General features: G+C 45.2%; 8 protein-coding genes across 8 annotated transcripts; 6 read left to right on the forward strand and 2 right to left on the reverse strand.

Moving 5' to 3' along the window:
- Positions 1-201: 201 nt before the first annotated feature.
- Positions 202-2260, forward strand: N7478_012522 (FAD-binding oxidoreductase; the record flags this gene model as incomplete). The annotated part of the gene is made up of 7 exons (XM_056928736.1): positions 202-507; positions 581-1398; positions 1468-1697; positions 1758-1939; positions 1995-2024; positions 2078-2151; positions 2200-2260. The coding sequence occupies 7 exons, from the start codon at positions 202-204 to the stop codon at positions 2258-2260; spliced, it is 1701 nt and encodes a 566-aa protein (XP_056773294.1).
- A 741-nt stretch (positions 2261-3001) lies between these two features.
- Positions 3002-3487, reverse strand: N7478_012523 (uncharacterized protein; the record flags this gene model as incomplete). Its single annotated transcript, XM_056928737.1, has 1 exon — positions 3002-3487. One exon carries the CDS (start codon positions 3485-3487, stop codon positions 3002-3004), a length of 486 nt encoding a protein of 161 aa, XP_056773295.1.
- Positions 3488-5877: 2390 nt separating this feature from the next.
- On the forward strand, positions 5878-6066 carry N7478_012524 (uncharacterized protein; the record flags this gene model as incomplete). Its single annotated transcript, XM_056928738.1, has 1 exon — positions 5878-6066. The coding sequence occupies one exon, from the start codon at positions 5878-5880 to the stop codon at positions 6064-6066; it is 189 nt and encodes a 62-aa protein (XP_056773296.1).
- A 3195-nt stretch (positions 6067-9261) lies between these two features.
- N7478_012525 (phosphoketolase family protein) lies at positions 9262-12055 on the forward strand (the record flags this gene model as incomplete). Its single annotated transcript, XM_056928739.1, has 8 exons — positions 9262-9424; positions 9478-9552; positions 9599-9842; positions 9890-10042; positions 10093-10402; positions 10457-11077; positions 11129-11963; positions 12018-12055. 8 exons carry the CDS (start codon positions 9262-9264, stop codon positions 12053-12055), a joined length of 2439 nt encoding a protein of 812 aa, XP_056773297.1.
- A 1993-nt stretch (positions 12056-14048) lies between these two features.
- Positions 14049-14984, forward strand: N7478_012526 (SDR family NAD(P)-dependent oxidoreductase; the record flags this gene model as incomplete). The annotated part of the gene is made up of 1 exon (XM_056928740.1): positions 14049-14984. The coding sequence occupies one exon, from the start codon at positions 14049-14051 to the stop codon at positions 14982-14984; it is 936 nt and encodes a 311-aa protein (XP_056773298.1).
- Positions 14985-15837: 853 nt separating this feature from the next.
- Positions 15838-17379, forward strand: N7478_012527 (uncharacterized protein; the record flags this gene model as incomplete). The annotated part of the gene is made up of 1 exon (XM_056928741.1): positions 15838-17379. One exon carries the CDS (start codon positions 15838-15840, stop codon positions 17377-17379), a length of 1542 nt encoding a protein of 513 aa, XP_056773299.1.
- A 690-nt stretch (positions 17380-18069) lies between these two features.
- N7478_012528 (PAS domain-containing hybrid sensor histidine kinase/response regulator) lies at positions 18070-20046 on the reverse strand (the record flags this gene model as incomplete). The annotated part of the gene is made up of 1 exon (XM_056928742.1): positions 18070-20046. The coding sequence occupies one exon, from the start codon at positions 20044-20046 to the stop codon at positions 18070-18072; it is 1977 nt and encodes a 658-aa protein (XP_056773300.1).
- A 4067-nt stretch (positions 20047-24113) lies between these two features.
- N7478_012529 (uncharacterized protein) lies at positions 24114-26392 on the forward strand (the record flags this gene model as incomplete). Its single annotated transcript, XM_056928743.1, has 5 exons — positions 24114-24127; positions 24191-24328; positions 24642-24893; positions 24951-26014; positions 26082-26392. The coding sequence occupies 5 exons, from the start codon at positions 24114-24116 to the stop codon at positions 26390-26392; spliced, it is 1779 nt and encodes a 592-aa protein (XP_056773301.1).
- Between the last annotated feature and the right edge of the window lie 1184 nt (positions 26393-27576).

Raw genomic sequence — 27576 nt, forward strand, 5'->3', positions numbered from 1 at the left:
TTTCATATCCTTAAATCTCCCGAGTCGTATTTCGGGTAACTGTGGAGCAACCCGGCTTTCTCCAACCGATCCCAACGCGTGAAATGGACCTGGACCGCATCTGCGGAAGAACAGAGCATACATATACGTGCCAGCACCCCTGAAAAATCTCATCATTTGATTCAATTTATTCGCCTGTAAACACAAAAGTGGAAAACAGGAATGCAGGCACTCCAAAGGAGCCATAGGCAGCTATGTGGCCGATTCTCCCCATGCGCCACGCGACACTTCTTAGCACGAAGCCGTGTCCAGAGTAGATTTGAGTCACAGAAACGCGCGAATTCTTCTAATTCTTCCGGCACCAGCTCATCTGAGAGTAAGGGTCTCTCGAAAACATTGGCGATTGTTGCGGCCACGGCGACCTTGACTATTCTTGGTGTTAAAACATGGGAGGCCCGATCGGCGATTGAGCCGCCCGTCGATACGTCCAAGCGCGCAAAGTACGCTGACAAGCGCACAATGCTTCTTGTATGTTTTATGTGCAATATTGATAAACACGATTCAATGAGACTTCTACTAAATCACTTGTTTCATCATTTAGGCAGTGGATGAAATCAAACAAATCCTAGGCGAAGACAAAGTCAGCCTCGACAAGGATGACATCGAAGAACACAGTTACTCCGAATGGTCAACTTCAAACTCAAAAGAACGACCAGTTGCAGTGATTACACCCCAAACTACAGAAGAAGTATCTGAAATCGCGAAAATCTGCACCCGCCACCGAGTCCCCATGATCCCATTCGGTGCCGGCTCAAGCGTAGAAGGAAACTTCTCCGCCCCATTCTCAGGCATATGCATCGATGTCTCACAAATGAACAAGGTCATTGCATTCTACGAAGAAGATATGAATATCACAGTGCAAGCTGGAGTCCGATGGACGGATATAAATGACGAAATCAAGTCAACGGGTCTCTGGCTCCCGATGGATCCTAGTCCTACGGCCTTTGTCGGTGGAATGATCGCCACGAATTGCAGTGGTACGAATGCTGTACGATATGGAACGATGAAAGATTGGGTCGTTAATCTGACTGTTGTTCTACCGGATGGAACGGTGGTCAAGACTAAACGGCGCCCGCGCAAATCATCCGCTGGCTATAATCTGAATGCTCTTTTTACTGGCTCAGAAGGAACGTTGGGGATTATCACTGAGGCTACGGTGAAACTTGCTGTTATCCCTGCTGAGACGAGTGTTGGAACTGCAACATTTCCAACTGTTAAAGATGCTACAGCGGCTGCTTCGAAGTTGATGCGTGAGGGTGTTCCGTTGGCTGCGCTTGAGTTTATGGATGAGGTTCAAATGCAGATTATCAATAAGAATGGTGGTGCGGGTGGTCGCCTTTGGACTGAGTTACCAACTCTGTTTTTCAAGTAACGTGCTCTCAATGGCTTGTATTTTGCGAAGAGGTTGATATTGACAGCTTCATGCAGGTTTACCGGGACAAATGTGGAGATACAGGAAAGTATTCAGCGAACTCAGAATATTCTCCCGGTATATAAAGGCGAGAAGCTAGAGTTTGCTTCGTCCCAGGCCGACCGAGATAATCTGTGGGCGGCAAGAAAAGAAGCTATTTGGGCCATCATTGCGACAGGGCCGGAGAACACACGTATCTGGTCGACTGATGTCGCTGTTCCACTTTCTAGATTAGCGGAGATCGTTGGTAAGTGAAATGTGGAGCACGCTGCGTCGTTGAGAAGGCACTGACTCGATTCTTGAATAGAACTGTCAAAGAATGAGTCTGGGGAGCTAGGACTGTTCTCTACAGTCCTTGGCCATGTAGGAGATGGCAATTTCCACCAATCCGTTATGTATGATCCTAGGGATCCCGAGCAATACAACGCTGTCAAAGCGTGTGTATCTCGAATGATGCACCGAGCTTTGGAGATGGAAGGCACTATTTCTGTTGGTACTCCCCTTTAAAGTGAAGTAATTTAACCTGTTTCTAACATGCTCTTAGGGAGAACACGGTATTGGACTGGGAAAGAAGGTCAGTACTCTGTCATGAATCATTAATGAATATATATACTCACTCTGCTACAGGAATACTTGAAAGAGGAGCTTGGAGAGTCAACTTTACACTTGATGCGAAGTTTGAAGCGCAGCGTGGACCCCTAGTACGTATTCATTTCCACCCGGAATCCTTTATCTTCTTCAAATGTTAGCTTACTGGTTTTCCCCTACAGCTGGATTATGAACCCTGGAAAGGTTTTCGACGAGGAGTGAAGATATTAAACCCAAGCCGCACCTACATGGTCTTGTAGTAAATTGGGCTAGTAACGGGTAAGAGCACACCATTTGGAATGAAATACAAGTATATTGTGTCAAAATAGCTCTCTGTGTTTGCTCGGAGTAAACAGTAGGACGAGGGGTGATAACTTGAGATATTCGGAAAGAAATAAAAAGTAAAAGTTTATCGACCCGGATTCGAACAGGTACATTCATCTTTTAAATTGTATGCCTTTTCGATCTCCTCTCTTTCTGCTGTGTTGTACCGCCTGCTGTATCAGTCTAAGCGGGGCACCGCCATAAAGTGGGGCTTAACACCTAGCCCAAGCAGTTGGTTCTGTTTCCTTCTCCAAGTCCCAGTAGTAAGTCTTGGGATTAGAAGGAACATAGTCAGGAAATCACGAAATTGCTTTCACCCCATGGTCATCGATATGTAACTTTTGCCGCCTAGTACTATACCACTACCTGCCATGTACTGTAAGCTCTAGATAGAAAGGCAAGTTGAGAAATGCCTTTTTGCCGAATACTTCATATCACACTAGTAAGTTCATTTAACAAGAACTTGGAAAGAAGGTTCACATCTCAAAGGTACATCTTGATATCGGAATAAGACTAAAGCTACCAAACTTGGCACAAATGGGGATTTATCCCAATGATACTACTAGTACGAGATGTGGATTGTCCGAATCGCACGACTCACTTCTCACTGACACTCACATTCACGGCAAAAAGTCTCAGCTAAATGCACCATTTCTGCCAGCGGCACGCACCTCCAACATAATAGCAACGCGGACAGTTTCTGACGCAGTTCGCACCAATACCGCAGAATTGGCGACATCGCGAAGCTCGCTCGGAAAGAGGATCAAATTCGACATTCAGAGAGCTCGAGCAGCCAGCCCTTCTTTCAAGTCCGTGTGCGTCCCCAGTCGTGCTAGCCCCCTCCTGACTAGCCTGAGGTTCATCAACATCAGGCTTTGCGGAGTCATATATTCCCATCTCGCGGGCGAAGTTCTCTTGTTGCTCGAAGTATGCATGGGAATCAGAGCTAGGCTCGAAAAGGCCCGATGCTACGATCGTATCGGCGGGGTATTCGAAAATATCGACGTGGATTTTGTCGTCTTTGAAGTACATATCCAAGTAATGGTGATCTTTGACTTGGGACATAAAGTTTTCATAACGCTCCATGTCTTCGTGGTGAATTGCGTTGTGTGGCTTGAGAAGCATTGCGATGGTTAAGGTAGCAGAGGTGATGAGAAAGGTTAAAATGGTTGAGAGCAACATTTCCAACGTTGGCTTGCAGGATTATTCAGTGGAAGGGTCACCTGATTATGACGGAAGACTATAGAGTCAGGTACTGAAACAAATGGCTCTGTGGTCAATTTTGGTCTTTCTTAATGAAAGTGGTGTTGTTTAATACCCTTTGAACTAAATATGTCCAACTTGAAGATATTGAGGCATCTCCTACGTCTGTATTTATAGCTTGTGCTTCATTGTTAAAATCCACAATCTCAAGAGCGTGTTATCAACAAACTTTAGACTTAACTAGCAGGTGCAATCTCGGACCCCGAGAACGTTAACTAGGCTAGCTCAAGGCAACAGCGACGGAAGAAATATCCACCCCGGAGGATACTAGTTGATGAGTCTAAGCTGAACTACCAAAATACCGTGGGACCTATCATCGCGCATACCAATGCATATTTCGGATACCACCTTAGCCCAGCTTTAGACAAGCACGTTTCAAAGTTAAACTAGAGTTTCGGTGGAGGCGCAACAAGGGTTCGAAAAGAACTTGATTGAGATTAACACCGAAAAGCTCATCCACCGCGAACTACTCTCAAGAGATTGAGCATCCGTGTACTGACGCTTCTGAGTCAGTCATATTCTTCGCGTCTGCTGCAAAGACCCTGAAAAGAGTAGTGTGATTGTCACATTGTTTTTAAATTAGCTTCGCATTAGCTCAGTGGGGGCTTGTTAGTAACAAGATTAATAATTCAGGTCTTGCTAAAGCGATAATTTCATTAGGGTATAAGCCATTTTGTAATAGGTCAGATAAAGAGACAATTTCCCTATATGTTAGCAAAAGAGCGACTGCGTATTGAAGACTAGTAATCCAAAATCGGGGGTTAACCCCAGACATTCAAATTGGCTCCGACCTCAGTTTTGGAACACAGAACTAGAAACGTAGATCAGTGGACCGCCAAGCTGATTTCTTGGAATATTCTAGGTGCAACAATATTTTACGCTCCGATTTACATCTATAGTTTAAGGATCGGTGGAATCAACGCCATAAGCATTCGCGTTTTTACCCGTAACTTTGGATGTAACTCCAAAAACCCAAATAGAATCATCATGATATTGACCGGCCCTAAATCGTGCGAAAGCTTGGCAACTGACGTGTGGATTTGCTCTGTCGCTCATATGTACGAGCTGATCTCGTGGCTTGTCACTCCTCACTGCTATTAACCTTAATTGAATTGCCTCTTCAAAACTTGGGCTTTTCCAGCTACAAATTGGTGTATTGATTGTTCGTCCGAGTCGTCGAGTATAACAGCCGAAGCGAATATTATTTCTGTATCTCATAGGTAGATCTAATATAGATTCAAAACAAGTAACTTCTCGCAGCAAGATAAAATGTCTTTTTCGTCATCGTTCAATAAAATTTCCCTAGGAACTAGAAAGTAGTGGGTAGAAATGACTATTTGGAAGAGCTAGGCCGGTGGGAAGATTATGTTAATTTCGGTGGTATAGGCTCTCTTATGGAGGCTTTTCCTTATACTCGGAACCCAGATCAACCAGTATCACTAATCTTATTCCACTTCCACCCATACAACTGAGAAAGCCGCTGGTACAAGTATGGGAGGCCTGGGAGTTCAGTTATACGACAGAACCGTCTTGTTAACATTCAGTCTTATATTGTCTATGTGATAAATTAAGACCTGAATACATGTTGTAACCTTTAAGTTGGAATTAGGAGTATTGGGCTCATCTGCTCTTAACTTATGTAGATAGCTTGAGATTCCCAGCGGTGTCTAACAGCTTAGTACTAATTGTATTATAAAGTTTAGAGATACTCCATCCCATTAAACTTTAAAGTGTGATAGGTGTAGTATAACTACATATAGAAGGTCGGCTTTCCAAGATGGCAATCCACGAGGACCAGACGCTCAGATCGCAAATCCAAATGTCACAAACTCTTTTGCCTCGGTGAGCTTAAGACTCTTCCGTGTCATCTCACCACTGGAAGGCTCTGCCTAGGAGAGCAATAAGACCAGCAACGAAGTCATCCCAGTGCGGATCCAGCCAGAAAATGCTAATATTCGCTCAACGTCATAATAGCACGTAGGTATTTCTCATCGGATGTCGCGGTGAATCCGCTCGGCACCATTGAACCGAGCCTGTAGCAACTGAAGCCGTATGGCTCGACCCCAGACTGAAGACACATGCGCTTCTCTCCTTGACTGTATTTCAGTTAAGGGGCTTCTAACTTACCGTAATATCGGAACTTGCACTCAGCGCCAACGCTTCCATCTGGCCCAATTCCACCATCGACGGGAGTTCAGTCAGCCATTTTGGTATGTCTCAATCATCCCCAAAAGGCCCACGTTTGTCTATAGATGTCAGCCGGTGATCGTGGTATCCGAGAATTTGTAACGTTGCGCCATGATGCCGAATGGCCTCCTGCAAATGGCAGTTGGCTGGGTAGTTCGACAGTCTCGGATGAAGGTGTTGCGCTCCACGAATGGAGCGCAGGAACTGTGCGACTATTTCAAAATCACACTGCTCGCTTGCCTCATATAGCATAAGATCGAAGCAGCATCAAACTTGCCCTTTGAAGTATCAACACGGTCTCAGGAGCTCTGAAGGTAGTGAGACGCCAGAATTTGGGGAAACAAAAAAGATTGCGGTAGTGATAATAATTTCATCACTTCCCCATACACCGTAGCCATGATATAAATGGCATCGAGGGGGCGTTGACCGGAGACCATCGAGGGGTGCCGGACATAGTAGCTTTCCATGACGTGAAGTCGATTACATAACCGTTGAGGGAAACCTTGATAGGAATATGCCTCCTCAGTAGGTATTAAAATATTATCTACCCCTGCTACGAATGGCTGATATGGTAAAAACTTGTCTTTCTGATCTATACCAAGATTAGAATCAACGAAATGCATTTAAGGGCGGCTTGTGCGAGTCTAGAGCGGAAGGCCACATTAGTGCACACTGTGGTCTGCGCTCGCTTCTGATTTATTGAAAGTCCCTCCAGAGCGTGTGTCCTCCCTTTGTCCGCGAGGGACGCTGATAATGTTATTTCTCCACGAAAATTAAGATACCGGACAATTCCAAGTTGCGAGACTCGGTCCCTCCGTAGCGTCGATTACGGTGGTTTCCAAGATAAAGCTCTAGTGTGGAATGGTCGGTCCCATCTACTCCTCTCGGCAATAGCTTGAGAATTCCCCAGGGAATATTGCTTCTATTCAGAGAGCGCCGAGTGTTATGGAGGTGTGTGTCTGGTCAACATGCCGATTCAAGGATACGATCGGCTATAAATGCCAATACTTGAGCATTAAATGAATGAAAATCGGTTAATTCTTTTTTTCGTTTTCATGGTATGTCACAAACCATTTCTTGCCCTAGAGCCAGCCCATTTATGTCACCATACTAATACATACTAATTATCTATGTTAGCCACCCTAACTTGGCCCCCACGAGTCCCAAAACACATTTAGGAAGACAGACAATACATATATGCAACTGAGACAGATATACGTCTCACAACCGTTGAATGAAAAATAATGTTAGTCATTTAAGAAATAACGATTTGATCCCATGCTTGGCCATCTGGAGCCCGAAATGCGATAGGAACGGTTCCAGATAGGGGGTTCTGATAGTACTAGCATGCCACAGCGAACCAAAGATAGGATTCGGGATTCTTGACAATGGATAATTTCTGGTTATCATTACCGAAAACGGAATATCTAATTCCGTCCCTGATGGTCACTAAATCAGTTGCGTTAGAAACTTATGCAGCTCACGGGTTTGGCAAGAATCCTTACTTGCAAAGTCAGGAGTTGCACCTTCAGAGTCTGTGAGATGGAACAATTCGTGGAACAATGTGCCGCTTCGTGGGATCCACTCGTCAAGCCCACCGCTAGAGGTATGAGTAGGATGAGGCGAGTTTGTCAATTTCGCGAGGGTATGAAGCTTACCTCAATACTGGGATGGATTGAAGCTTGTCGGACAAAGAACGACGTTTCTCCTAAAGGCTCTGCTAGCTGCCACGTTTGCAAGGAGGGTATTACTTGTTTTCTTGGAACCTGCGGTAGTGAGTGCAAGTACACTGGGGGTGCGCATATGCTCGTCTAAGGCTGCCTATTTGGGTTAACTATTTGACTCTTTGGACTATTGAAAAACAGATAGCTATCTAGGTTTGTTGCTCACAGAGGCCGTTGGATGCCTTGACTGCCTTCATATAACCCTGGGTACGCGTCTTGGATGGTCCAATATTCAGTCTGCCCCGCTGCATCTGTAGTGTCTTTGGGAATTGGCTCGCCGAGGTTATCAAATCCAGCTGAACTCTAGTCGAAAGGTTGCGTGAACTTCGGACTACAAAAGCGCCGTGGACGGTAGTTACCCCCATCTTGCATTGTCAGAGAGACACCAGGCAGGAAAGATTGCACGCCAGAGAATCGCTCTAGAAGAAAGATTATGAATACTAGTTTATGTATTCAGGGGCGTCGTATTGCTAGGGAGTACATACTCTTTATCTTATCTTCGAAATATCCTTAGAATCGTCGTCTATTGCTGCCTTCGGCCCGATTGCTTGGGGCCTACCTATAAAGTTGATACCAAGCCAAGAAATAAGCATCAATTGATAATTGGGGTCCTTTTGCCAGTTCATATAGCCTATGCTTGCCGCATCCATAAATAAACGAACCTCCTCAAGGTAAGTATTCAGGCAGTGGCACCTGACTGAAACATCCGCCTAAGGAAGAGGATGTATCAAACAGCGTCTGAAAATTGGGGGTCTGACCAGACACATTCACTGAGATGATCATGAGGAGCACCAGGGCTTTCAAAAGCCCAAATGAGAGGCCCATTTCAATGTTCAGTAAATGAGTGATATTGATTGGCCAAATGGGAGACTTGTTCAGCAAGGTGATTTGCAAGGCTCTAGCTCTGTATGCTAATATACTTATGCATTCAACTTGTGGTGAGACCGTGACGCCAATATATGTAAAATAATTCCAGAAGGGATTCCGTGCGAGATGAAACTGAAATCAAACCAGCCCGAGTAGAGTCTACTAACGGGGTAAAAGGAAAAACGGAAATTTGATCCCTCCGCTTCTCGGCTGATCAACCTGTTCGCTATTTTCAATTAGATTTAGTCACAACGAATTCTAAGAACACGATGTAATGTCACTAGTTTTCGATGAAAATGCCTCATAGAAAAAGCTAAGCGAGCAAGAATGTTGATGTGAATTTGTCCACGATAGTGTATATGCATCTCCTGAGATGATACAAGATAAGGAGGTCACGAAAAGAGAGACCGTGATTCAGAACGTCATTGAAGACTCCCTCTCCGCTCATCCCAGTATTCTACCGGATCTCTCCCTCGTTATGGATGCGTGTTGTGATACAAGGCTGGTGCAGATCAGGAACCAATCAGCAATTTCGAAAGCAAGCAAGGTCGCTCGCTCTCTTGCGCAAAAATGACGTTAGAATTGAGGTTGAGCGGATGTTTGCGATGGTGATGTCAGAGTGGCTGCTGTGACGTCGTCGGGAACAATAGGATAATATACCCATTTCAACCGGTTATGGCATGATCCATCAATGCGTTAATTGTCTGATATATGCGCCTCTTGTTTTCACATTCTCTAATTCCCTCTATCGACAAATCCCTTTGTCAACAGTTCGTTCTAGCTCTATACTTCGTAATTCCATGGTTCGCAGCACCCGTCCCGCGCCGATCATTTGCGACAAGCCCCCACCCCGCAACTATGCCTGGAGAAGTTATCGACCATCCAAATCCAGCGCCGTTCCCCTCCCATCTGCCGGAATCTTTGGAAAAATTGGGAGTTCAACTTCCCGCTGAGACTCTTGATCAACATACATGTGATGCCTTACTGAAATTTCGGAGAGCGGCTTCGTACATCGCTGCGGGTAAATGAAGTATAGTCAACATAATTCATTCAACACAACTAACTTGCCTTTAGCGATGGTATTTTTACGCGATAATACTCTTCTGAAGAGAGAACTCACATACGATGATATCAAGCCTCGTTTACTTGGTGGGTTCACCTGCTTTTTTCTTGGCCCGTCACTATTTACTTATAGTCTCCGCAGGACACTGGGGAACATGCCCTGGCTTGATTTTGGTATATTCTCATCTAAACTACCTTATCAGGACAAAAGGATTTGATATGCTCTATGTGGTTGGACCAGGGCATGGGGCACCGGCAATTTTGGCCTCTCTGTGGCTTGAGGGTTCATTGGAAAAGTTCTATCCGCAGTATTCTCGGAATTCTCAAGGCCTCCACAACCTTGTTTCCTCATTCAGTACGACAGCTGGGCTCCCAAGGTTAGCGTCTCTGAGGCATTGATATCGAAATTACTAACCACTCGTAGCCATATCAATGCCCAGACACCTGGTGCCATTCATGAAGGCGGAGAGCTAGGATATGCTCTAGCTGTATCCTTTGGTGCTGCCATGGACAATCCCCATCTGATTGTCCCTTGTATCATCGGAGATGGTGAAGCTGAATCTGGCCCCACCGCTACGTAAGTTAAATCTTCCATGTAATGACACCCGCATTTTCTGACTGAAGTAGCTCTTGGCATGCAATTAAGTACCTGGACCCCAAAGAGTCTGGGGCTGTTCTGCCTATTCTTCATGTTAATGGATTCAAAATCAGCGAGCGCACGATATTTGGCTGTATGGACAACAAAGAACTTACAGCTCTGTTTACTGGATACGGGTACCAGGTACGCATTGTGGAAGACATCAACGATATTGACACAGATCTTCAATGCTCTATGGCTTGGGCTGTGGACGAGATTCACAAGATCCAGCATGCTGCACGTTCTGGAAAGCCAATTCTTAAGCCCAGATGGCCCATGCTAGTTTTGCGCACTCCAAAGGTAAGCTTGTTTGTCCCATATTTGAAGAGCATGTCGGCTGATCCTATCTACTAGGGATGGTCAGGGCCGAAGCAACTTAATGGTCATTTTATCGAAGGCTCTTTCCATTCACATCAGGTACCTCTTCCCAAAGTCAAGACCGACAAAGAGCAACTAGTTATGCTACAGAATTGGCTCTCCGGCTATAAGCCGCAAGAACTTTTCACAGAAACTGGCGATATAGTCGACGACATCAAATCTATTATCCCTAGTAATCCGTCAAAGAAGCTGGGTCAGCGCATTGAAGCGTATAACGGATATACTCCACCAAAGCTTCCGGACTGGAAAGCTTTCTGCGCGAAGAAAGGGACAGAAGAAAGCGCCATGAAAGCAATTGGAAACCTCATCAATGAGACTCTCGTTCAGAATCCCCATGGCGTTCGACTGTTCTCTCCCGACGAGCTTGAGAGTAACAAGCTTGATGCTGTGTTTGACAGCACCAATCGCAACTTCCAGTGGGATGAATTCGCCAATGCGCGTGGGGGTCGGGTTATCGAGGTGCTCAGCGAGCATCTGTGCCAGGGTTTTATGCAGGGATACACCCTGACCGGCCGTGTGGGTATCTTCCCGTCATATGAGAGCTTCCTCGGTATCATCCACACGATGATGGTACAATACGCTAAGTTCATAAAGATGGTTCGTTCAGCTTCTTCTTTCCCATGCTATATTTTTACCTGTTGACCAAAGAATAATCAGGCCAAAGAGACCCAATGGCATAGCCCCGTTAGCAGTATCAACTATATCGAAACCAGCACCTGGACGCGTCAAGAGCACAACGGTTTCTCCCACCAGAACCCCTCATTCATCGGAGCTGTCCTTAACCTCAAACATGCCGCCGCACGCGTTTACTTGCCACCAGATGCGAACACTTTCCTCACAACGATTCATCACTGCTTGAAATCGAAGGACTATGTCAACCTCATGGTTGGTTCCAAGCAGCCAACCCCTGTCTATCTCACGCCAGAAGAAGCAGAGAATCACTGCCGTGCCGGAGCGTCCGTTTGGAAATATTATAGTACAGACGACGGACTAGATCCCGACGTAGTACTAGTGGGCATTGGCGTTGAGCTCACGTTTGAGGTCATTAAAGCCGCAGAAATTTTAAAGCAGCGTGTGCCGTCCCTGCGCGTTCGCGTCGTTAACGTGACCGATCTCATGGTCCTCGATAACCAAGACCAACACCCCCATGCAATGGAAACCGAGGCATTTGACAGTCTGTTCACCGAAGATAGGCCCATCCACATTAATTATCATGGTTACCCGACTGAACTGAAGGGCCTGCTATTCGGTCGACCAAGACTCGAGCGACTCTCGATTGCTGGTTACATGGAGGAAGGCAGTACGACCACTCCCTTTGATATGATGCTCGTGAACCGCACATCGCGCTACCACATAGCTCAAGCGGCTATTCGTGGTGCGTCGAAAAGCAATGAAAGTGTTCGTATCCATCAGCATGAACTAGTCGCCGAGTTCGAGCACGACATCGTTGCAACAAGGAAATACATTATTGATAACCAACAAGGTAGTCTCGCCGTTCTTGAGGCTTAAAATTTGCATAATACTGACAACGTTCTAGATCCGGATGCCATATACGATGCGCCTAATTTCACATAGAATAATTTGGATAGATACAGTACGCACCACCTGTATCGCTTTTTCACAGCAAATGAGTTATAAATCATAGATCGAAGGCGCCAGATGATCTTGGCTCGTGTCGTGTCCCACTTTAGCAGCCCACCCAAAGCCGACCCACGTCAGTAAACGGCTACTGTGCCGACGTTGGGTCTACACTCTTGCGAATATGACGATCTAAATAGAACATCAGCTCCGTTGAAAATCTTATGGACGATTTCGGGTGCTTTGATGGTCGGCCACTGAATCTGGTTTCTAGTATCAGAAATTCAAAAGAATGAAGTACCGTTGAAGATAAAATATGTAAAAATAATCCGGACGTCGAAGATAAATTTTCAGATTTCCAAGTCTAGAGCACGTACCTCAGATATACCATTGCTTATACTAGTATTCCTATAGAGCACCAGAGGGCGTTCTTCTACTACCTACTAGCTAGCACAACTTGAAAACATCATTTTCTGTCTGCTAGTATTCAAGTTTTGGTATGCACCAACCACTCTAGGCACTCTCAAGGAGGGCCGAAAGGCCTTCAAGGATGCCCATCCACCAACCGGATGATCTTGTAACCCTACAACCCCGCGTTTGAAAGCTACAGGCTTGGGTGATACGAATATACATGGTTTCGGATTAGTCATAAAGACAAGAAGCGCTTAAGGATCGGTTAGGCACACGTCGAATTATTTACTATATAGAAGAGAAAGGATCGAAATTACATCGCCTGGGTATTTTAGTTAAAACTATATATTCGAACTCTTAAAAAGGAAGTTCTATTTGATAAATATAGTTGTAGATATTAAAGAGTATATCTAATAATATATAGTATATTAAAGGATTAAAATACTAACTATCTATATAGCTATCTTAAAGCTATACTAATTCCCTAGTAACCCTTTATTAAACTAACTATAGACTTTATTATAGGTTTATTCCCTATAATCTTTAAGAAAACTTATATTAATATAATATTAGTTATTATAGACTATTTTATAAAAACTTTATTATTTGACGAAAGGTATATTGGAAATGGTAGATCTTAAAGGCTTCATGTGAAGTCTTGAGTTTACAAGCTACCTTTCCAAGATCGCGCTGGAAAACAACACTTGAAGCGTATCTGAAAGCACATGTCTTAAGAAGAGTAGGCCTCAAGCTGTTCCAGTTCTTACGAGATGATCATGTGTGTAACGAGTCATCAAATTAGTTCGTGTAATGTACCTTGGAGTGATTAGATTTTCTTTTCTGGAAAATTGAAATGATGAACATGCTCCCATCTGGATTGGTATTAAATACCAGTTGCTGATTTGGTGCTTGGCTTGAACTGCACGATGAGCCCGTCGTCTATTAATGTAATGATTAACAAGTGTAAATAAATGATGGACCATAAAATCAATACTATGGAATGAGCTTCCTTTCCAACTTCAGAACCCGGGTTCAAATCAAGGCAAAGGCCCTAGAATACCTTGGGAGAGATTGTAGGGTAGTTGGATTGTGTCATTGACTTCCGGTTTTGGACTGGCAAAAGCTCGAAATGAGGTTAGACATAAACCAATCAAATGACATAGTAAAAGGCGGAGTCACAATTGAAAGCCACTCAAAGCCATTTCTATAGGGGGAAACCGACGTCATCCTGATTATAGTGGGTCATAAAGTTGCGATCTTCCAAAATGCACGCATGCGACATGACAGTAAAAATATATCATCATATCATCATATTTGTCAAGTGTAAAATCTGTTCTGGGAATGCAACCGCATTTAGTTTATTAATGCATCATTGTTTGTCCATCATAACGTTCCAAGTTTCAACATGTCACGCTTTGTTGCCTTCTGTAGAACTGAAAGCGTCACCATAAAAAGCCATCTAGAGGTCTTTTCATATACAGCTAATAGACATTCTGGATCAAGATTCTATTCCAGCTTTGCCTCCAACCGATCTCATCTTCGCAACTTGACAACTTCAAGGAAATTCTCCCAGACCAACATGGCCGAGGAAAGCAACCGAAATTTTCAGCTGCAAAACCTCTTCAATGTCAATCAAAAAGGTATGATTTTTCTATTCCAATTTGGCAAACCTTCTTTTCTAACTTATGAAGTGGCCCTCATCACCGGTGGCGGCTCAGGGATTGGGCTAATGGCAACTCAAGCTTTGGCTGTAAACGGTGCCAAGGTGTACATCACCGGTCGCACGGAGGAAAAGCTTGAGAGGGTCGCAGAGCTGTATAACAAAAATATTTCTGGCGAAATTATCCCCATATCGGCAGATATCACGGATAAAGCCTCAATTGACAAGCTTGTCAAGGAAATCAGCTCAAACGAATCATATCTCGATATTCTAATCAACAACGCCGGAATCGCAGCCGGTTCATTGAATACCGAACATGAGGACCCTGAGAAGCTACGCGAGTCGCTTTTTGAAAGCTCGGGTGACGTTAGCGAGTGGGATGGTATTTTCCGCACGAATGTCGCACAGCTTTTCTTTATGACCACCGCTTTTCTGCCACTGCTTCAGAAAGGCACTGAGAGGGAGCATGGCTGGTCTAGCACTGTGATTAATATAACTTCAATTTCTGGGATCGTCAAAGTCTCTCAGCACCACTTCGCCTACAATGCTTCAAAGGCAGCAGCAATTCATTTAACCAACATGCTGGCACATGAAGTCATGACGTCGAATCAGCGTATTCGTGTCAATCACATTGCGCCCGGTGTGTTCCCTAGCGAGATGACAACCAACAAGAGTAATGAGATACAAAAGAGCCATATTTCCAAAGAAAAGTATGCGCAGAAGGTTCCGGCTGCGAGGCCGGGGAAGGATGAAGATATGGCCAGCGCTGTTCTTTTTGCATCCACAAATCAGTATCTGAATGGCCAGTCTGTTGTGGTTGATGGTGGCTATGTGCTTGCTGTGGGCTCCCTTTAGATGTGAATATGAAACTCGTGAGAGACTATCTGAGTCTGTTGCCACGTATGTATGCGGTTGGAGCTTAGTACTACATCGTAGCTAATCTTAATCTCATGCCCAGGAAACACCATTCAGATTAGGCTCGACAGGGACTTTTGTCATTTGATGCATAGTCAACAGAAAAGAGAATACTAAAACAGAGGATAAACGCCAAGATCTTGCACCAGGGAGTGTCTTATGACTAAGATCAAGCTCATACGAGAATCTGACCTAGTATTGTAGATGTGTTATAAACATTTGAAGGATGCGCAACATATCTCTCCATCATTCATACAAATCCGTCAACAATATTATCACCTTTTCATGATCATTCAAATTCCTTGAAGCGGCCAGCGACTCTTCGAACATCACAGAACAAGGGGGGGGGGATTAACGCGACGGAAATGGCACTATGTATTGTAATGACATCAATGTGATATGGGTCTCATAACTTCCAAGGTTGTACATTGTACAGTACTTTGCTTTGATATGGACTATTAATTGAGTGACAATCCTGTTCTTATGAGATTCACGGGTAGATTGGCTACTATAACGTCATGGCTTGTCATGATTCACGTCACATACTAATCCTCTTCTAGATTAGCCGTTGGACAGACTTTTCAGGTATTTCAAGTTCAGTAATGGTGTAGGGATTATTTAGATATCTAAGGACCTATTAAAGGAGTAGATACTCGGCTTTCTGCTGTAACCAGAATGGTCTGAGTTCATAATATTTTATCGCCTTCTCGTTTAACTATAGATTACAACTATCACTGAGCAGTTTGTTTTATTCATTCGTCAAGCTCGCCAAAGACACAATATCAGTTCTACAATGTCTACACTTTGTAAGGACCGCATTGTCGAACAATGGCCGCAAATTGGAATCGTCGGTGCTGGTAGCATGGGAACCCAAATGGCGATCGCATTCTCAGAGCTAGGCCTTCACGTTTCCATCTGGGATGTCAATAAAAACAACGTCGACTCAATCGTGGAATGGTCGCGAAACCATAAAGTCACAGGCAGGATTGCCGGGTATCACGATATCAACAACTTTGTCCAAAGCTTAGAGGGAAAGGGGAAGAACAAACTTTTTCTCTTCTCTATCACTCATGGCGATCCAGCAGAGTCTATTTTGAGCATGATCAAAGAAAATCTCAGCAAAGGCGACATAATTCTAGATGGTGGCAACGAACACTACCGACGTACTCAGAGAAGACAATATGAGTGCGCAAAGCTTGGCGTCCACTGGATCGGTATGGGTGTGTCGGGGGGCTATCAGGCCGCTCGCCGTGGTCCAAGTCTGTCACCTGGTGGTGACAAAAAAGCTTTGGAGATGGTAATGCCACTGCTCGAGCTGTATGCAGCTAAAGATCTTCATGGAAAGCCATGTGTGGCTCGGATCGGGCCAAATGCCTCCGGGCACTATGTAAAGATGGTGCATAATGGCATCGAGGGAGGAATGCTTTCGGCCCTCGCGGAAGCATGGGCTTTTCTGCATGATGGCCTGGGATATGACTATGAAGCGATCGCCGATACATTCGACCGGTGGAATACCCATGGCGAACTCCGGGGTAACTACCTGCTTGAGATAGCAGTTGACATGCTTCGCACGAAGAGGTCGGTCGGCGGTATCGATCAGTATGTGCTTGATGAGGTTCTCGATAAAGTTGTCCAGGATGACGATGATACTGAAGGTACTCCCCATTGGGCCATCGAGGAGTCAGCATCACGCCATATCGCAACACCGACACTTGCTGCAGCCCATTACCTCCGCGTCGCTAGTGGCAACCGAGCAGAAAGACTAGTAACAGCTGAAATGCTGCAACTGAAGGAACCCAGCGTAGTACAAGATATCAGCGAAAAGGGAAAGGAAGTGCTCGTTGACGACCTACACGATGCTCTTTATTGCACTTTTCTTACCTCATTCTGCCAAGGTCTGGAGATGATCAAGCGTGCCTCAGATGACGAAAAGTGGAATATTGACCTAGCTCAATGTCTGAGAATTTGGCGAGGCGGTTGTATTATTCGGTCTGACGGCATAGCCGACATCCTAGAGTCAGTCCTTTCAAGTGAAAAGACCTGGGAAAATCTGAAACATGCTGAAGCAGTTGCTCATGAGTTGAGCCGGACATACAGGCCATTGAAGGCGACAGTTGTCCAGGGGTGCTTACACGATCAATACATGCCTGCAATTTCTGCAAACTTGGAATATCTGAAGTATGTGGGTGGAAAGAAGCTACCCACTAAATTTATGGAAGGTCAAATGGACTTTTTTGGATCTCATGGCTACAATAAGCCTGGAGTGTCTGGCGAGGATCCAGGACCCGTTGCAAAAGGCCCTCATCACCACGAGTGGCGACCGGCAGGCGCATGAACTCCATGCAGCACATTGAAATATTTTGCTATAGCTATTTTCTTGTGGTTGGCTTTCAAAAGCTTTCAAAGCTTTTTTTGATACTAAAGCTACGGTGTAAAAGAAACTTTCTTATGATTAGCATAGAATCCTTCCATCGCAAGCTGTATCCGATCAAACCATGATATTTCTTGGTTTCCGTTCCGATCGTGTCCAAATCTCTGTCACTCCTTTATTATAGGTAATATATGGTTTTTATCGCAGATTTCAAAGAAATTAATGGTTATATGGCCCATCCATGAATAATAACCGCGGCTTCCTATTGGCAAGTTGGTGGGTTTGTCGATACTTGCTTACTTACAGATTATACTCTTGACCCTGCTCACCACCATATCTATCCATTTAGCGACAGCTGTTTCTTTCCATTTCTTGACTACCTCATTGTCTTGGCTAACGTGCAATGATGTTACCCGGCTCTGTAGGCGCACTGTGAAATCATCATTGTCATATTAGTCGGGCAGTGGGGGTCAAGAACCAGGTCGACTTAGGCCTTAGCAAAGAGGTCACAAGAAAATCATAGGCTGGCATTGACACCTTCAAACTACGCCAAGCTTCTGCGAATATGTTAATCGCAAGTCCACTGCATTCAGCTTTCTTCAGCCACCAAGTAATTTAGAATTGATATATACAGTCCACCAAATCTTTTTTTTTTCATTTCTTCGACCTGAGTATTATCATTTGATTAATCTTCTCAAACAAGTCATTCGTTCGATATGGCTTATGGATAATATCGTCCATACCAGCGTCCAGCATCTCTATTTGTTGAGTCGCCCTCACATTTGCAGTGACCCCAAGGATAGGGGTACTGTCTCTACCAAGATTGCGGATTGCCATAGTCGCAGACTTCCCATCCATAACGGGCATTTCTTGATCCATGAGAATACAGTCAAATTCACCACGTTGGACAGCATCCAAGGCCTCCTGGCCGTTCGTCGCCTCTGAAACATGATATCCCAAGGATTGCAGCTTCCGGGAAACAATCTGTCGATTAATGTTATTATCCTCTACGACGAGAACATGCCGATTTCCTTTCGTGTCAGATTTCATGCCAATCGGTTCGTACGCTCCTAGACTGGGCGTGGGTTTTTCTAGATCAGGGTGCAAAATTTGGCGGTCGCTCGCGGAAGGCTCATCAGGCTTAACCTGTTGGGCCAATTCCAAACTATGTCTGTATTTATCGTCACTTGCAGCCCCCGGGGAGATTTCCGGAATGTGAGTAATAATGGGATCCTCGGGGATTTCGGGAGACTTTGTCCGGTTCTTGACCCCGGTGGCCCTGTTGCTCATCGCTTGTATCCCACCACACAACTGATCAATTTCGGATTCGTCGTAATTAGGCGGATCGAGACTAGATGGCTCAACGTCCCGTCTGACCTTAAAGAAGAATCCAAATGTGCTCCCTTCCCCTTCCATTGAGCTTGCGCCGATTTCTCCACCGTGAAGGTGGCAGAGCTTTCTGCTCACATTGAGGCCAAGACCTGAACCACCGTAAACGCTCTCAGTTCTAGGTGTTGCTTGGTTGAAGCGCTCAAAGAGCCGCTTTTGAGCTTGGTCACTGATGCCAATCCCGGTATCCTTCACGGCAACCATCAAATACGCGACTGGGCTGTCTCCCCACTCAGGTGTGGTGGTGGCATCCAAGCGTAATGCACTTTCATCGGATTCAAAAAATACAACATTAGGAGGATAAGATGGCGGCCGCTTCGTGGAGGCGCCTATTGAGACTCTGATCTCTCGCTTACTATTCGCTATGGCAGTGAATTTGATAGAATTAGAAACCAGGTTGACAAGAACCTGGCCCATCCGATCGAGATCTGCTAACACCCATTCAATCCCGCAATCTGCGTAAGAAGTGTCAAGTTTGTATTCAATATGAATGTCTTTCTTGCGAAGCTGTGGCCGAAACATAGACAATGTCCGTGCCAAGTGTCGTTTTGGTTGATCTATTCGCGGTGATAAGGTCAACATTGATGCATCTAGCTTCGAGAACGTAAGGACATCATCGACAATCTTCTTTTGATGTGCAATGCAGAGACTGATTGTGTCTGCTGCTTGTGCAATGTCTGCCACAGGTACTCCACTACTTTCTTTGTCCTTCACGGCTTCAAGTATATCCTCAGTGCAATGAAGGATAGCAGAAAGAGGATTTCGGACTTCATGACTTATCATATCAATGAAACGTTCCTGTTGTTCTTTGCGCTCTTGCGCTTCTCGTGCAATTTCCACTTGGAACAGCTCTGCCGTCTTTTCTTGGGTAATGTCTGCGATAGTGCAAATAAAGCCACCACCGTTTAGATTAAGCCGATGCAAATCAATGTCATCTAACGGAGCCAACATCAGAACACGCCAGAGAGAGACTTGACCGCGAGTGCGGAACTCGATGCGCAAAGCACGCTTAGAGTGTGAGGTCTCAAAATAGGCCTTGGCTACGCGGTCGTAATCTTCTGGGTGGATGGACTTTGACCAGCAGTCGAATGATTTAGCACTGCAGCATGTCATGAGCTCCTGGAAACGCCGGTTCACCATGATTGACTCGTCATTTTGATTGAGAAATGCAACCCCGGTCGGTAACATATCAGCAAGCTCTTGTGCAGAAAGACTCAAATTGGGGACCGCAGTCATATTCATCTTGTGTGTGCCGTTGATGGTGGTCTCTGGCTTCCAAAAGAGAAGTAATACGCCTTGGCTGCCAGCTGAGAGACAATCGGTAGTGAATTGATAAGGGACAGAACAATTTACCTTGAAAGGTGTGGTTTCAAATATAAGTGTTTCGATGCTTGTTCTCGCTCATATTTGAAGTTGAACAACTATTTCTCTCGCGGCAGCATATATCTCCCGCTTGTATTGGCGTTGCGAAATGATGTCATCGATATTTTCTTTTAGCGCGGAATAACATTTTCCCTTAATTCCCCTAACAAATATTTTATTGCCCAGCCGTCGACAGTGACTTGCTTTGAAGGAACAAAGAAAAGCATGACACAACCATTTTGAACCCACCGCACGGATTGAGGCTAGGCTGAATAATGGTAGTCCCAGCCACGAATCAAAATACGGGGGAATCTTGGAGACCCTGAATTTGTGAGAGCTTGGCAGATCGCTACGTACCTCGAACAAGAAAACGCGAACATTATGAGTTATGCATGCACCCATTCTTTTAGTGTTCTCCACGGTTTCCCCCAGATACGTCGGGAAATACCGACCATGGCGCATAAAATCTACAGAGCTTGGTGTGCGGAGGAAAGTCGGTATTTCTCAAGGATTTCTGGGCATACAGACTCCACCACATTAGCAATATGCTTCATATTCTGGCAGATTTGCCTCCTCTAGTTATACACCCAATTTTGGATTGGCAGGCGGTAGTAATATCTCCAATTGTTGGCCACGTATAGTCTGGCATCCATAGCAGGGTTCTCTATGCGATGACAGCATTCTGATGTATCGGTTTAACTGAGTGAAGGTTAGTAATTACTAAGCCTGATCACCATCAAGAAATAATCTGCAACCTGAGCCTTTCTTCTTCCATTCAGCGAAGTCTATGCTAACTACACATGCCCGACAAAATGGATACGAATTTCATTGTAATTTAATTTCTCTTCGCCTCCTATGATCCCTACTAACAAAGACAGGTAACTTTTCAAGACTCGGCGACCACTGAGCAGATCAATACCTACATCGCACAGATTAACGGAGACGGTGGATCTGTAATCAACAGGTTTCCAGACATGATCGCTAGAGGATTCACGTATGTGTTCTGTCTACTAAGACGCTTGGTTGGATGTTATCCTAATTTGCGTTCCAGAGCCTGTATAACAGAATCAGTTCTCCAAAAGCTTCGGTCAGACCCGTTGATTGATCGTATCACACCTGATAGCTCCAACTAAGCTCGGCGTTGGCTCATCTCTTAGGAGAAACCTACATAGCCTAGCATTCTTTTGCTTCGCATAGCCTTATTCTACTACAATAACGACATCTTTCGTGGTTAGCTAATCACATTGACCTTTGTGTTGGCTCTCTATACATAATCAGAGGAAACTCATCTATAGGTCGGTCCCCTTACCACACAATTGATCCGAAATTTCATTGTACTTACGGACCGGGTCTGCTCCGAGTGACTCATAATTCCTCATTTGAAGAGTACAATGTAACAAATAATAAGCCGTAGCTTCCCTACTGGCAGCTCCGCGTGTCCCGCTTCTTTCATTCTGAATGGTCGAATGGATTAGGTGTTAGTTATACCGGAATTGGGCAAGACATGTATGTATCTTTACAAACTCACTGCATATAGGTATGGACAAATCTCAGGTAAACATATGCTTGGCTATGTCTGCAGATTGCATATTTCATTTTGCAATATCTGGTAAAACTGGCGTGAGAATCACCTAGATATCTAATTCTGCTGTGTTATCGAATATCCAGATAACTGGACAATCAGACTTTGTGGAGTTTGATCCACCCGGCGAAACCAATCAGAATGATATGGAGGGCAGCAATTATGGCGTTCTGATAGGCTATATGTTCAGATCAGCTTCCTGGGTAATGCCGGGATCTCCAGTCCTGCGGAGGCAAAAGGTTCACATGAACCCAGCCATAGGTCACTAATGAAATTGCAACATGGTAAGGACAGCAGTATGGCCCGCCGCAGGAAAGATGTTGCGGTATGCTCCACTATTTAATTCCATTCATCAAAGTGCTGAAAGTGATTCTACACTATGCGGGAGGAAGCGGTCTAAGGAAGGATTCAGATCGGCTAACCAGCACCCAAATTAATAAACCATGCACAAACCAGATGACGAGTTCATCAATCAGTTTAGGAGGGGTTTTAGGGACCTTCCCTTGACCTGCCATAATAGTTGTCTGTTCACTTTTCTGCTCCCGCGTTGATATTGATTCTTACTTTAAGAGTACCAAACAGCTCACCTCGGTAGGTTTCACGTGTTAGTAACCTACGGATCTAAGGTTGTGAATACCCAGTGAGCTACCATGCTTCTCATTATGAGGACAAGGACGTGGTAGCTCTCATTAAAAAGCTCGCGCAAGACTTGGTCCTGCAGTAACACCATTGCTCCATGATGGTGCGAGCTTAAATCTCATTGGATATTACTGATTACTGGCTAACGCCTTACAGATCCGACTGGGTCGCACTCATCGGAAAAGATATCCGCGATGACCAATAGCTCTTTTGGACGATGATGCCCTATCAGACCTGTACCGACAACTTATACTGCCCCCAGCCCTGCCCCGGATTTCGCCACCAAACCAACCGCAGTCCTATTTTGAGACTTTATCTTATTGGCTATTGGGAAGAAGGTGGGAAATGTGATGAGCTGCCGCTGGGAGTTCTACCTTTCCGCTAACATTGATTGGGCACCCATGGAGAAGCAGCTACGTAAACGGAGCAATTTGCTTCGTATTGGCAGGAACCTTACCATTGTGATTGCCTCCGCTTATAGAGAGGATGATGGTGGTCATTCGATGTCTTTCTCGATAAAAGACGAAAGAGAGGGCGTGTGTCCGCAATCAGCAGAAAGTTGGCTCAACACGAGGCACATATTTTGGCGGAGGAAGAAATTAGGGGACAAAATTCGACTTGGAGTCATGTATATGAGCTAATGCGACGTAATGTCCGCTCATGCCCGGGGTACTGGGAGGGCCCGAAAGACAAGAAACATTAGAAACTCAGTGTGGCTGGGGATTGGCCCAGGGTTTGTCTCAGCCCCGAGATGAGGTCAACGCCGCACATCGATGTAGAGTATACTAGAGATCCGTCTCCAATGGCCGAAGATAGCGGGTATCCATTTTATATCGACCGTTTTGTACTTTTGACATGGGCATACTGTATGCTGTCTCATTTAGTGGAGAACGGACCATGAAGGCCCGCATTGGTGGGGGCAGCGGCACCGGTGAAAATGGCCAGCTAATCACATATATCACACTGGGGACTATCATCCCGATGTGGTAAAAGCCACCCATGGGTCCCGGCCGCACTCGCCACCAAGTGTTAGCCTAGGGTGCTTTCACGATGAAAAAGCATGGTGTAAGTTCGATCGGCCCTCATGTACCAGCTAGATGCTCGAATGGCGGTCAATTCGTACATTGTTAGATTCTACTGTCGTCAGACCCAACAAATAGGAACGGGGATCTGCAGTTACGAGTCACTTGCGCCCGGGCGATCTAGTTGATTAACCTTTGTACATATACACCCTGTCCCGCAATGGCCCCGACGCGCGTACGGAAAAGACATCCACGATGCTTTTGCAATCCTATGTACTCGTTTGCTACTTAGCTTTGCGCTCCACCTTTCCAACCCCACCATATGTGATACAATTTCTATGATTTCATCGACTACTAGGGCATTGCAGTGTGTCTAGCCTTTCTAGCTGTTGCTCCAGGGCTACTTATGCACGCTTTTGACCCAGAACGAGTTTCTGTACCTCAGCGATTTCCTTCCTACATTGGCTGGGTTCCCCATACAGCTGTCTTTGTGAAAAAACTACCACGCTTTAAACTTTGCGATAAGTACATTTGCGAGCTTTCTTCCTGTCAAATGAAGACAATTTCATCCCCATTCGGCCTCGAGCAACCTTCCCCTGGCTGGCCGAACCTGCGCGACACAGGCTGCGCGACTTCTTCCCTATCTCTTTGAGTGAGCACTAGGCACACTTCTGTGCACTCTACCTCCAATTATGAGTTATTCAATGTTGTGTCACAGGTGAGTCCGATACCTTATGCACTTCTGCGCCCAGATCTAACCTCGCATACCTCTTTCATACAGGAACGCAAATAAACCAAATAACGAGCTCATCAGCCGCTTCCAGAAGCTCTGCGGTAGCTCCTTCTTTTACAGAGTCACCGATAATAAGCAGTTTGGTTCTTTCATTGAAGGAAAGAATGTCAACACGCCATCAGAAGGGTGAGTAAATAACTACTCCCAAGCAGCCTACGGAAATGCTCATACACAGCCAGGGCGCAAAAGAGAACGAAGGGAACGATCCAAGGCTCCGAAGACCTTCTCTCATTTGATCCGATGGCACGTCCAATTCATCAATGTCTCAACAATTGTGCCCACCACAAAGCTATGACTCCAATCTGTATCCATCGCAAGCGAAACTCTCTACAATATCCCACGACTTAGTAGAAGGTCGAGGATACCCAAAGAGTTTCTCCAGTCAGAAGGATCATCGACCTGTTTTGGAATTGCAACCTATAGATAAAATCCAAACCAGCTTCAACTCGATTGGAAGTGTCAATCCTTCGCAATTATGGAAGAGCATGGATCCTTTTGGGCCTGTGGGTGTTTATTCACCTCGCCAGATCACATACCAAGGTTCAGATTACGAAAACTTGGGACTTTCAGCTGAGCCACTTTATAAAAATGAAATGACGGGTGATCAATCGCCACCGGCTGCAAAAGAGCCTGTTTCACAGGATAGTTCGATCGCCGATGCAGAGAATCTGTTTTATTCGGAAAGTGAGCAGTAAGTCTCTCGATGGGGTTATGACCGGTTGTCACAATTCTAACCTGCCGTGGTCAGATTCCGCTACCACACCATTCTCCGAGCTTCCACCGCAATGGTCAGTGATCCCAGGGAGGTACCTGTATCCTATCTCAATAAGGGCCATGTCTACCATCTCATAGTGGTAGACTCAAAGCCCTCTGCGGCAACTTCAGAGATTACCAAGTACCGAACATTCGTCCGCATTTCGTTCAAACAGGAACAGCAAAGGTCTAATCCTGCTGCTTATTGGAAATTGTGCAAGGCATGCAGAGGAATGGAAGACTCGCAAAAGAATGATAACCAGTTCAGGGCTGTTGAATATGTTGGTCACGACATACCCCACATGTCTATTGAGAACGTTGGGTTAGATGGGTTCTCGATCACTTGGACCATCGACCCAAATAGGAAAGTACCCGGATGCAGTATTCCAGTTCGGTTCAACTTCCTTTCCACTGATTTTACCCTTTCAAAGGGCGTGAAAGGTGCCTCAGTCCGACTTTGCGCCAAGACGAAGCAGCTCAATGAAATTGCTGCTCAGGAATCAGAAGCTTGCTTTTGCAATGTGAAGCTCTTTCGCGACCATGGCGCCGAGCGAAAATTGTCGAATGATGTTGCGAGTATCCGCAAGAGAATTCAAAGATTGAAACAGCAAATGAGTGAACCAGCCCCACCCAAGCCGGCGAGCAAAAGGAAGCGAGGTAGCATCGCAAACTCCAAAGCGCATCTCAGCTGCTCGAAAAAAAGCCTCCAGGGAGGTGGGATGCCGGTGGGATTCGAGGACAGTTCACGGCAGACCAACTTCCGGAACCATTTGCAGAGCAGTATAGACGGTCTGCAAAGTTCTATTTACACAAGCCGTCGCGAAAGTGTATTAAGTTTTCGCGCCGAGGTACAAGATGACCCAGAAATGTATTTATCTTCTCCGATGGAGTCATACGACGTGCAGCCATCAATTTTCGCAGGGGCTCATCAAATAACGACAGCCTATCTGCAAGATCAGACTCCTCGGAGTTCAACAGATTGGACACCGAATACCATGAGTAGCTTCCAGAGTGGAGCATCAACAGGATCATTCAAGTCGGAACGAGCGACTGTGCCCGGTAAGATTGGCATTGCATTTAGCTGCAGAATCAAAACATCCCAACTAACGACAATGTGTGGAATTAGCTGCATGCTTCTACGTTCGATTCCTCAACAACGACCAATCGCCAAAGGAATATTATCGTGCGATCTACCCCAAGACGCGAACAGTCGACGAAATGGTGTCGAAGATCTCAGAGAAGAGCTTCGCAAGACCAGCAGATGTCGCTCGCATTCTGCATGTCAACAAATCTGGACTCAAAATTGTGGTGGACGATGGTTTCGTCCAGAAGATGCCAGAGGGTCAGAGAATGGTCGTCAGAATACTCGCCATCCCTCTACCCAGCGCAGACAGCACAGAAACCGACAATCAAGTTGAAATTCGCTTGGAATACTAAGTGGAGAGTTCAAGTCAGAATCGATTTTTGGGTCTACAAATTTACTGAAACAACTGGTTAAATATCTTATTATCATTCTTGTGAAAACTATACAATAATCTTGCGCTGCTAGGGGTTCAGGTTGTGCGTCATTTTGTCACGATTAAGAGGTTTAAAATCTTTGCTTGAGTAGGGAGGGTGGCTCGTGTTGGGACGATGACGGTGAGAGGCTTATTTTTTGGATTTGTAATGATACATAGAATTACACCTGGGCAGCTTTCTTCCGTTTGGAATTTTACTGTGCAACTGCGGAACCTAACTTATAATACATATTTCCATCGAGCCCCACCATGTTACACCAATCACCGGCTCAAAACACTGAGCCACATCATTGCTATTGCTAGCTACGCAAACGTGTGCTGATATTCCAACATGTTTCAGAGATGGGGTAAGCAGGAAAATTATGACCGAAAGTCTTTTCGGCAAGACATTCTCTCCTAACTATCCTCACCTCGTAGCAAATGCTCTGTATGCCAAGATAGGGGGTTAGGTAGAACCGACCCCGCGGATTGTTTCAGTTTACTGTGGGGCGCAGGGATCTTAACGGGACTGATAGACAGCCCCGCTAGTTTTCATTTTTAAAAAAGATTTTCAATGACCTGCCATCCAATCATGCTCCTTATAAACCGTCGGAAAACAGGAGACATTATAACTAGATACAGTACAGGGTACTGGATCTTTTCAATCGAAGACATCAAGAAAATCTGCTAAATCAAACTTTCGACAAGTAACTAAAATAGTACTTCAATTGATAATTATCGCTGAATTGAATTGGTTACATGTATATACTTATATGGTACATTATATTCCGCTCGGTATATTCAAGAAGGTATTAAACAATCCGTCTCCATACATTTCCCTTTTCGCCCCATTGTCGGTCCCCGAGGTCACACCAGGATCCACTTTAGATTGCTCCGAGTATGTACTCGTTGATAGTGGAGGTGAAGGATACCTGAATGGATCACGGTAGTCTCCTTGAATTTATTGGCCATTTCATCAGCTGGGCGTTGATATGTTGATCCTCGCATTGTGCATGCGCAAATAACTGGTTTTTGAGGTACCAGTTTTCTTCCTGTAAAACTTTTGACTTCGGTCTTCAGGGCCATGTGTTTGGCGGACGCAGAATCAGCCGTTACTTATAAGTA

Source organism: Penicillium angulare (genome assembly GCF_028827245.1).
Source record: "Penicillium angulare strain IBT 27051 chromosome Unknown utg000011l_segment0_segment0, whole genome shotgun sequence".
NCBI lineage: Eukaryota > Fungi > Ascomycota > Eurotiomycetes > Eurotiales > Aspergillaceae > Penicillium > Penicillium angulare.